The sequence below is a fragment of the Lupinus angustifolius genome, unplaced genomic scaffold (assembly GCF_001865875.1).
Source record: "Lupinus angustifolius cultivar Tanjil unplaced genomic scaffold, LupAngTanjil_v1.0 Scaffold_39_123, whole genome shotgun sequence".
NCBI lineage: Eukaryota > Viridiplantae > Streptophyta > Magnoliopsida > Fabales > Fabaceae > Lupinus > Lupinus angustifolius.
The window spans coordinates 5,375-16,349 of record NW_017721179.1 but is presented as its reverse complement, the minus strand read 5'-3'; the positions used below and the strand labels follow the sequence as shown (position 1 = coordinate 16,349).

The following is a 10,975-nucleotide window of genomic DNA, read 5'->3' as shown; positions in this document are numbered from 1 at the left end:
TTGAACCCTGCGAAATTGAGCGAAGTTGAGAGCGTAACTGACGACTTCAGGCTTTTGTCTGAGAGTTGCAATTGGAATCGAGTTCCTCCCAGAGTTGCCGTGAGTGTCTACACCCAACTACACATGGCTGAAGTGCTTCAGGCAGAGAATTTAGGATCCACGAAAACCGTTTGATCCAGTTCTTCCCATCGAAGGTACGCTGGATTGATACAATTGATCAATCGATCATCCTCCATGAGAAAACGATGGGGAATCTCTGTGCCTAAGACGAATTTGTTCGCTCTGTTGGAAGTTAGGGTTGCAAGCATGAAATGGCGCCACACCAAATAGTTCTTCTCCATCAGTTTTACAAAAGGAAGAGGAAGAACAAGGGGAGAAGAAACAGCTTGTAACGACGAAGCAGCGGAGGGAGAAAGTGTGGTGAAGAGTGCATGGTTCCAGTGTTGGTTTGTGTGGCAGCCATGGCGAGATGATACCATATAAGAAAGAACGAAGAAGAAGGATCTATATATTTAGAGAGAAAGAGAGAAAAGTAATTCTATTGTTTTCAAATTGTTATTTTACAATAAGGATCAGGATCCATAATATAGAGAAGATACAATTCATGTGGGCCTTACAACCTACTAACAAACTCTAACTAAAGCCCAACAGATTCAACCACACAAGGAGGGAAGCACATGCATTATTAACTAATGCATACTTCTAGTAAAGATTGATAAATTCAAAGACTTGAGAAAGTAGATTGGAATTCAAAGCTTGAACCAATGATAGTTTCTGAATATGTTAGGATTTTATTGTTTGATTGTAATTTTGAATCATGGGGAAATGTTAAGTTGTGATTCAAAAATCTATTAAGTTGGTTAAGGCTTACTATAAATAGCTTGTAATTCATTTTCATTTGTATAAGAATCATACTCAATAGAAACTCATTCAATACACACATACATTCACTTTTCTTTGGCTGCAAGTTACTCTTTATTACTTTCTTTTTCTGTTTTCTCATGCTCCTTTCATTCACTTATTCCATCCATTCATTTTGTTTCCTTTCTGTCTCAAATCTTTCTTTCTTTGTTCCAACAACTTCCACACACATCCATAAATACAAAGGAAAAAGATTATTGTCTGAGTTTGTAAATATCAATAGTTCAACAACTCGATCAATAGTTGCCTCAGAGATCATTTCTGAAGAAAAAACAGCACCAGGAGAAAGCCCTTGAGATGAACGCCTGTAGCAAGGAGCTAGTAAAGCACAAGTCACCACCAATCAGGTGACGGTGTAGTGCGGATAGCATGCCTTATACACTGTAAAACTCTCTCCCAATCCAAACTTCCCATTTGGATAGTCAAAAGGTCAATAACTCGATTTTTGTGAGCGACATTTATTGGAAGAGACAGCCACCCACCCGAAAGAAATTAATTCCTTACCCAAAAAGGGTAAGCAGATACCCTTAGTTGATTGGACAAAATTTTTTTGCAAAGTATATGAACATGTTTAATAATGTACAAACTGTGTATAATTTTTTTGATATTACACTCATAAATAAATATAAGGTGACAAAAATGTACAGAAATTTTTATATTCAAATATTGAGCAGTGTTAATAAATTTTTATATTTAAAAATGTATATTTTAAGAATTTGTGTATCAACGAGACGTTAATCTAATAGTGTGAGATTAAATCTTTAGAAAGATTAAATGTTCAATTCTTGAAAGCGACGTAGGGACAGTCAACACCCTGAAAGAAATCAGTTTCTTATCATAGGGTGAAGGGTTATGGTATAAAAAAAATAAGAACTTTTGTGTGTGCATATGAGCTGGCTAAATATCTCTATGTTGAATGATAATATAACTTGATATATAGAAAACAAGTTTTTATTGAATGATTTCAAAGTAGATAAACCTTCACTTTTTTTTATTTATAAGAGAGAAGCTTACTTTAAAGAAAAGTTTTCCATGCGCAAAAATTAAGCATTTTAATGAAACAATCAGCTAATGACGTATTTATTATTGTTAAAATGTGATATGCGAAGTATTACTTTTATTGAAATCTTTGACGTGCATTTATAGTATACAATATACATTACTAATAAGGCAATTTAATGTTGTAAAGTCTAATAAGGCGTTGATTTAATGTGATTTAATATTAGTGTATTTATAACATTTGTACCAACAAGACATTAGTCTAATATTCTAGGGTCTCGTTAGATCCCTATATGTGTCATCACTTAAAGATCATATACAGAGAAATTGAAAAAAAAAAAAAGATTTGTGGCAGGAAGATTGGAGATGATTTAGTTTGGTGCAAGGAAGACACTCATTTAAGCTAAGAGTGAGAGTGAATGCATGCAATTATTTCTTCAAATCATATTAACAATGAACACAAACTGAAAGACTATTTAATTACCAAGAATCTATATGTTACATCTGTCATAACCAGAGAACCATGATTGTTCAACTAATTTTCCAAGCTCATTGTCCTCTACATTACAAAAAGGTTCAATTTGATCATTAATACCATGTGGCATGTTGGTGTCATCATAAGTTGGTTGCATTGTTTCCTTAGGCACACATGTTTCTGTAAGGAGCTCATTTAGTGTGCTTATCTCCTTCTCATGTTTGGTCTTCAATTTGTCAATTTGTTTATAGGCCTTTGCAGCTTCCTGCTCTGCATCCATTGCACGCTTCTGCAAAATTAAATCATAGAGTCAGGCTCGAATAATGAACTGTTCTTTCAAACACTAACATGAATTAAACACGGAAACCATTTTATATAACATGAATAACAAATGAAATTGGTCTCTCTAGCAAGGGACGAAACCCAACAGCTTCTAGAAATTTGAAAATAGTATAAAGGGCAACCTTCTGTTATAACATATTGAAGTAACCTTTTCCTAAGCCAACCAAACTTATTGCCCAAGTAGGTATTGCATACTAAGTTGCTGACTGGAACCAACATATTTGTTCTATTATATATGTAAATTTGCTTAATTGCACAAGACATGGTATGAAGCTTCAATGACTAAGTGTCCTAGAGTTCAATCCTTGCCACCTCCATTTTACTAAATAAGAAAACTAAATTTTCAACAATAGGTATGGTAACACTGACTTCCTGCCCCTCCACCCAATAGCTAAAGCTTTTGGTAGAAGATTAATGTGATTTAAGAATATGCACTGATTCTTTACGTTCGCTCAATTGATAAACATTGAAAATACATTTTGATTATTTACTCACCTGTGCAGTAATAACACCTTCTTCTGCTTCTTTAAGCCTCACAAGCAGTTCACCTGCAGCTTGCACTGCTTCAGCAGTATCCTGCAATTGAGACCGAAGCCCTCTATTTTCATCCCTTAGGATTCGTCTTTCCTTTTCTCTCTCTGCTTTTAATGCAGAAATTTCTGTTGCAAGGGCATTTATGAACTTCGACTCTGCACCTCTTACTCCTGCCCTGGAAGCTGCTTTCTTGATATTATCCCCAATTCCATCATTGATCCTTCTATGCCTTTCAAGCAATTGGATATGTTTCTCTTCCAAATCTGCGAACTGTTCTAAAAGCCGTGCATGGCCTTGCATAGCCTTCTGCATTGCTTCATTCAGTTCCTCATTACACTTCCTCTCAGCATCTAGTTCTTGCTTCCTTTTTTCAGCCAGTGACCTGTTAGCTTCAAGTTCAGCTCTCAGTTTTTCAGAAAGAGAAATCCATCTACTTTCTGCCTCACTGCATTGATTTCTTTCCTGTTCAATTTTTAGTTTGGCACTGTCCTCACTTGATTCTGGGTTTGCATTTGCCTCCATGCTAGCCTCTGTTAAACCCGAAAAGGCAGCAAGGTTTGTTGCCAAAGTGGGTTCAGATGAACAAGTCAATTCCAGATGCGGATACTGTTCTATTGTTGGTTTGGATGGAGAGTCTACATAACATTGAAGCTGGTTCCTTAAACTTTGTATCTCTTCCATCAACACCTCCCTCTCCCCCAACTTGAAAAAATTCTGATATTCTTGTAGTTTATCTTGTAATCTTTTAAACTCTATCTTCATTTCCAAAACATCTGGATGATGCTCAAACTTTTCCTTTAAAAGCTGTTGAATGTTGATAGCATGCATGTATAAGTAACATAAGCATAAAATATAGTGATCATAAAAAAGGAAACATTATAAGAACTTATTTCTACATTGTGTTCATGTGTGAGGGACACCAACTCTTCATCCAAGAACTCCTCAGTGGGTAAAACACCATCAATAAGACTCTCAAGATGACAAAATTTATCATCCCTTTTCTGTGCTATTATGGCATTGCATTCCCTCTCATGTTTGTACTGTTGCACCTGCAAAATGATTGAAAATTGTCTCAACAACAGATAAGGAAACATTGGCCACATACGGTTTTTAATAAACCAAACAGAAACTTACCAAACGATTGAGCAGCATTATCTCATAAGTCTGCTTCGCACAAAACTCTTCGAGTGCCATTTCTCTCCTTATAGATCCTGCCAAAACCTTCTCTACTGCCTGTATCACAAAGAAAAATAAACGATAACTAATAAATAATAGGGTGAAATCAAGCTACACCAGAAAATGCAGCTAACATTCTTTTACTCACCTTGAGAACTTGCTTCTTTAGCTTAACAGAAGATCCAGGGCAATCGACAGGTAGCTGCTGCATGATGGAACTATTGACCATCTCATTAATATCAAGCTGCTTTCTGCTTTTACATTTATTACAGGTAAACATAACAGAATCTTCTTCTGTGGCATTACCGTCAAGAAATGTCTGCACTCCCACGTCAACTTTCTCAACTGGAAAAACTAGCCCGGGTTCGCTAGGTCTCAATGAGAGCCTCAATGAGGATTTCCTCAAAACTGCACTACGATGGTGGCTATCAATAATTTCAAGACCATGGCGGATGCTTGCTGCTAAGTTTTCACTTTTAGTAACGAAATTTGGAGTGGTCTGACTAGGAAAATTAGTAGACAAAATTTTCTGATCAACAGTTTTTGTGCTTAAACTTAAATCACTTTCACCATGAAGATTATTCACTGAAGGAGACAGTCTTGATGAGGTCCTCGGACTTTTCCTGCTGCTGCTGATTGTTGGAGAAACACTAGGAGTTGGGCACTTAAGGATGGGGTCTGAATCACATCGAACAAGGGAGACACAATCCATTGCAGCAACAGGAGAATCAATGGGTGCATCGGGTGCTAAAAAACCAGAAGAACCTCCATTTGAATTGCAGAAAACTACAGCATGACCCTCAACACCTTCCTCGTCAATCTCCATCTCCTCATCACCATCATCATCAACTCGAGGTAATGTTGACGGGCGATTGAGGCTAGACTGCAATAAATTCAAACTTCTTTGGATCCAAGCTGCTGAATGACCTCCATTTCCATTGCTTGGGTTGTAACCATTAGCTTTAACTTGATGCAGCTCATCCTGTTAATTTTTAAACTGCTAAGTTATTCAAACCAAATTTCATATACTGGCAAAAAACAGATTGAGCACGGTGAAAGAGAATATACTCTGAGTTGGCGTATCACTTCTCGCAAGTGGTTCACATCATTGTGTATAGTTTCATTTACAACTGCTTTATTCTTGATAGCTTTGGCACGTTGTGCAAATCTCAATGTACTAAAAGTTTCACTCCTACAGCTGCAGAACCAGGTCATGTCAAAAATCCAGAAAACATTAAGAGCAAGTAAAAAGACCGTCAAATCACCAGTGATTTACATCTACCTTTGTGCTGGGGAAATGGCACAAACCATTGCTAATTTTGCATTTCCTCCAAGAGACTCCTGCAATAAAAATGTCAACCTAGAATCTCTATATGGTATATGCCGCTGCTTTCCTGTCTGAGAAACTTCAGCAAGAATGTTTATCAAATTCCTGCAGTCCAGTTAACCTCTGTTAGTACTTGAATGGTGGAAAAGAGACTGTGGGTGATGGCAGTTGGCTTAAAAAGTGACAAAACGTTAAGAAGCTGTAATTTTAAGATTTGAACTGTATTCAAGTAATTGCTCAAAGAAAATTATGTACCATGCCAACAACTCAGTTAGGTTATAAAAAATTCCTGCATGAGGAAATTATTGGCGTAATATGATAGAATAATGTGAAACCTGTATTGAACAATCATCTGATGATTTCTAGGAATACGTGTTTAGTAATTTTCATGAAAAACCTTTATATGATGCACAATATATGACCAATATTTTAGTAATTATTTTCTCATTTGCTATCTCAGTTTTTCGCAAATGATTATCGTTAAAGCTGAAACCATCTTTGAGAAACAACAACCAAGCATTTATCAAGTGATGCCATAATACCTATCATAAATCATGTTCATTGACAAAGCATTAATCTCTAAATCTTTCCTTCACAACTATCCACTGTTTGTGATTGTATTTCAATTACGACATGTAATATCAATGTGATGCAAACACATTAAACATACCCAAGCTGTGAAAGTGATCTATTAATATTTCCAGCTTCCTTCAGACGATCCCCCGCTGCACCTGTTAGTTTCTGCCGTTCTGACCCAGCTAGATCAACAAGATTGATGTTACTTGTTTTAAATCTGCTTATGCCATCTGAGGTGCTCTGCAAAGGGTGAACATGAATTACTTTAATACCCTCTTCTATTTACAGTTCAGTTTTCAGGTAGCAAAATATCATCCCAACAGAGTTCTTTTGAAAATAGAAGAGAAGAACAAAAGTTCATGACTGCTAAGATTTCATATTTCACTAAAGCAAATCCTTTCATAAAATTTAGTAGTATTATGAAAAGTTATATTACTATACAATCTCCAAGACATAGAGGCGAGTGCATCACCTTGTAACAAGATTCAACAACACAGGTAAAGACAGTATGTGAGCGGGAACTCTCAGAATTTATACTAGTTGCACCTACTCTCCTGTTTGACAATCCCTGCATAATAAAAGTCACACGAAAGTGAAAATGTATAAAAGAGAAATGGACAACAATTACAGTAAGGGCTTACCATGACAGTAATGAAACGTTGATCCAAAAAAGTATATAAATAAATAAATAAATAAATAGAAAACAATTAAAGCAATGTCAAATGCCAAAAAATGCCATTCTTTAGGCTGGCAGCAATGAAGCATTTCATTACTTTTAAAAAAAAATTGGATAAATAAATAATTTTGACTAGAAAGAAGAGACAAGAACAGGAGAAGAAAATAACACATCCTCACAAAGAGAAAAGAGAAACAACTATGCTAGGAGGTATAGAGTGTTGCAGCAACACATGTTAATCCCTCTGCAAATCTATCAGAGTTTCTCTTAATTAATAAATCAACTAAACATTATGATTTATGCCTTAATAGACATTTCTGAGTTAATAACTTTTGTATGACCCACTCTGCTCATAATGAATCCCTTAACATTTCATACAAAATTACTTCATTATAAAGAAAGCAATTAAGTCATAATTCAGTATGTCAATTTCAAAGGTGACAGTTTATCAAAATATGGGTATTCATTCAAGTGAGAGATGTACTTAATATGAGCCTTAAATGTTCCTTTTTATAGTTCTATTGTATTTGAGAGAAAGAAAGTTAAGAACATAGCATCAAAGGTATAAATCATCAAACCAATTATTTTCAGTGATAAAAAGTGGACACTTGACAATTGTCACTCTAAATGTTAGAAAACAACACACTTGGTTTTCATCATTCGTTGTTGCAAACTTCACTAGAATGGCTATGGTACTTGAAGAATGCAGCTAATAAAAGCACTTATTATCTAACGCGACTTCTATGTGATAGATATATATCTTTCAGTTGCTTTTCTTACCGTCTTTTTCAGAGGGAAGAAATGAATACAAATTAGACGTCGGTAAGCAACTACTCTCTATAGAATGAATGAATTGAAAAATAGGAACAGTGGTAGAAGAGAGAAGCAGCTACTCTCTATGATACTTGATGAAATTAAATCCCAATTGAATTACTACCTAAACCACAGAAATATAACATATATGCATCCTCACAATGACAATGTGGTAATCATTTTCTCATGCATACAAAGTTACTGATATGAAGGAGTGGCAAACTGGCAATGTCACTCGATCAGTTTCAGGAAGCAATGAAAATAAAAAGCATCCTACCGGATCAACATTGTATTACTTATTTGTGTTATAACTAAACAAAACGAAAATAAGCATTTCAAAGGAATTCTGATAGAAATTTTTTTTGAGATTCTTTACTCTCCAGATATTTATGAGGCAAAAATTATTTAAATGCATGACACAAAGTCATTTAATTTGTCAATAGCAAATTAACATGTTCAGTTATCTTCATTCAGAGCATCAAATGTTAACCTGCAAGTCTGCAACATGACAGCAGTCTATGGCAAATACCAGAAAAGCTAATCACATTGCTAGTTAGATATTGAACCTTAGCAGGACACTCAAAATGAACCATAAAAGAAATAAACATTCATATTAATACAATTCCTTGGATAAAAGAAGCATGATGAAGCACACCTTTATTAGAAGCCAAAGCACATCCTTCATTGTGCATACATGCTCCTCTGTAAGATTTTCAACATAGACACCAGATTTAACATCTTCTCTAATCTGATTAAAGTGTTAGTGTTAGATCAGTTAAATTATTAAACATGAAATAGGAGAAACGATAATAGTTGGGATTTTACTGGTAGGTTTCTCTGATTAGGATCTAGCAGATCTGTTATTTGCTCATTGTATATCTGGAAGAAGAAAAAGAAAAGGTGTCAAAAGGAATAAATAACAAGCAGGACAACAACATGGGAAAGGAACTATTGTCAATCAGTTCAACCTCAAGAAATGAACAGTGGCACTGATACTTGAGCTGCTTGTCTGAATGATTGGTTTGCTCCTGTGCAGGAAATGCAACAACAAACATCACGAGAAAACTCATATAATCATCAAAATGATTTAATCAGAAACAGAACTTAATGCTTACTTCATCTATGCGGGTAAAGAGTCGCTCAAAAACACGGGGTGCAAGACCTTGTTGATCATTTGATAAATTGTCTTCGGACAATGCATTGGCAGGCCCCCACATGGTATAAGTCTTTCCACTTCCTGTCTATAAATTTTGCAAATCAACACAATTAGTTAATAAAAAAATAACAAGAGCAACTTAATGTGGAAAAACCGAAACAGAGAAAATGGGAAGACACCTGCCCATATGCGAACACCGAACTGTTGAATCCAGCCAAGCAATTCTCTACAAGCGGCGCCCCAACAAGCTCAAAAATATCTAGCTGCAAAATAATGCAATGAACAGCATTAACAACATGAGAATAAAAAATGTGATGGAATAAATAATCAGTTCAGGAGCAATGCCTAGGACACTTTATTCAATACTTTACTGTGTCTCACATGATCTCCACCGAATAATAAAAAGAGTCTGCTGCTAGCATTTTCCATCAATCCAATATTATTAGTAAATTACTTGAGATTTAGCTTAATTACACTCACAATCACAACTCTTCATGTTTAAAAAATTACACTGACCTCCCCTTATATTTCAAATGTAATGTAATGTAATCTACACATATTATTATAAATAAAAAAATGGCAGGCTAGTGCACGAGGCTCCCACTTAGTGGGGTTTGGGGAGGGTAGATGTATGCAGCCAAAATCGGAGAGGCTGTTTCCGAGATTTGAACTTGTAACCTCATGGTCACTAAGCAGTAATGTTGCCTCAAGCTCACCCTCTAATTTACTCATATTATTATATATAAGAAAATCATCATGCCTGTGTAGCATTGGTGTCAGCAACAGAGTCGAAAGTGAAACTGTGATCATTTATGGACAACGAATCACTTGAAGTCTTGTGAACTATACAATCACCTTCATCTTTGTCCAAGCACAATGGCCTCATTCTCACAACAACCTACAAAGCATTTAAAACAAAAACACCATTTCTTCAATAAAATTATCAAACTCTAAAGGTCTTCTAGTGAGTTGGTTTTTAGAGGGAAACATAAAACTCGACTACCTGAGAGTCATCTAATGAGTATATTTCATGGCTCTGAAACATTTCGTTTCTATCTACTGCCCTAAATTAACCAACTCGCAAACAGATCCTAATTGTCGTATCGGGGTAAAAATGACAAAAATGGATACCTTGACGCCAGAATCGGAGGGTACGCCAGGGAGCGCATTGTCGTTATCAAGGGCAAGCTTTCGTTTGAGAGGATTAGAAGAGGGAGGTCTTGGTGGCAAGGGGCTCTTCAACTTAAGATTATGGTACTCAGACGAAGGAGAATGAGGAGGATGATTCTCCTTCAAGAGTTGTCTGTGATGTTTCCGTGAGGATCGAGGTTTAGAGTTTGATGTAGAAGAAAGATCTAGAAGAGGAGTTTCACGCAAGATTGGGGTTTTTGGGAGCATGAAGTGCTTCATTGCATTTGCAGAAGATTCGAATCGATTGAGTGTAGAGGGAGAAATAGAGAATGTAAGGATTGGGATTGAGAAGAGGGAATCAGGGAAGGGTAATGTAGCCGTTGGAGAATGAGAGGGAGATATGAGAAAAGGAAGCACTTTTTGAATTTGTGTTGGATCTCGATTTCTTAATTTGGAGTTTTTGGAATTTGGAGTATAAAAACGAACTTTATTTGATTCTGCCGGCAAATTAATGGATACAGAATTGAAAGAAATTTAAATGTTTAACTGCATATTTCATATAGGTAGTAAGAAAAATTTATATACACTAACTATATAAATGTTTTATATATTATTAGTCTATTATTTATTATTAATAATTATTAACTCTTTAAAAAATACAAATGAATAATATATTGATTACATATAAATTTTATATTCACAATACATATATATTATACTTGATAAATAATTATTTCGTTTTAGATAATCAATTAAATTAATTGTGTTTTGACCTATCACGATGTTTTGTCACATGGGAGTGAAAGATAAAGTGGGATAACAGATTTAATGCCAAAAAATTGGAGGTCT

General features: G+C 35.4%; 1 protein-coding gene across 1 annotated transcript; it reads right to left on the bottom strand.

Moving 5' to 3' along the window:
• Positions 1-2,374: 2,374 nt before the first annotated feature.
• On the bottom strand, positions 2,375-10,568 carry LOC109338728 (kinesin-like protein KIN-12B). The gene is made up of 16 exons (XM_019576018.1): positions 10,127-10,568; positions 9,756-9,893; positions 9,175-9,258; positions 8,955-9,080; positions 8,808-8,867; positions 8,665-8,718; positions 8,495-8,587; positions 6,823-6,918; positions 6,445-6,590; positions 5,730-5,879; positions 5,516-5,645; positions 4,596-5,429; positions 4,406-4,504; positions 4,168-4,320; positions 3,233-4,075; positions 2,375-2,684 (listed from the first exon to the last, which is right to left on the bottom strand). The coding sequence occupies exons 1-16, from the start codon at positions 10,403-10,405 to the stop codon at positions 2,412-2,414; spliced, it is 3,558 nt and encodes a 1,185-aa protein (XP_019431563.1). The 5' UTR covers positions 10,406-10,568; the 3' UTR covers positions 2,375-2,411.
• Between the last annotated feature and the right edge of the window lie 407 nt (positions 10,569-10,975).

Coding starts and splice junctions, on each gene's coding strand:
- LOC109338728 (XM_019576018.1), bottom strand. CDS start 10,405: ATGAAGCACTTCATGCTCCCAAAAACCCCAATCTTGCGTGAAACTCCT. Junction 6,919..8,494: donor TGCTTTGGCTTCTAATAAAG/GTGTGCTTCATC, acceptor TTTATTATGCAG/GGATTGTCAAACAGGAGAGT. Junction 6,591..6,822: donor TTGTTGAATCTTGTTACAAG/GTGATGCACTCG, acceptor CACCCTTTGCAG/AGCACCTCAGATGGCATAAG.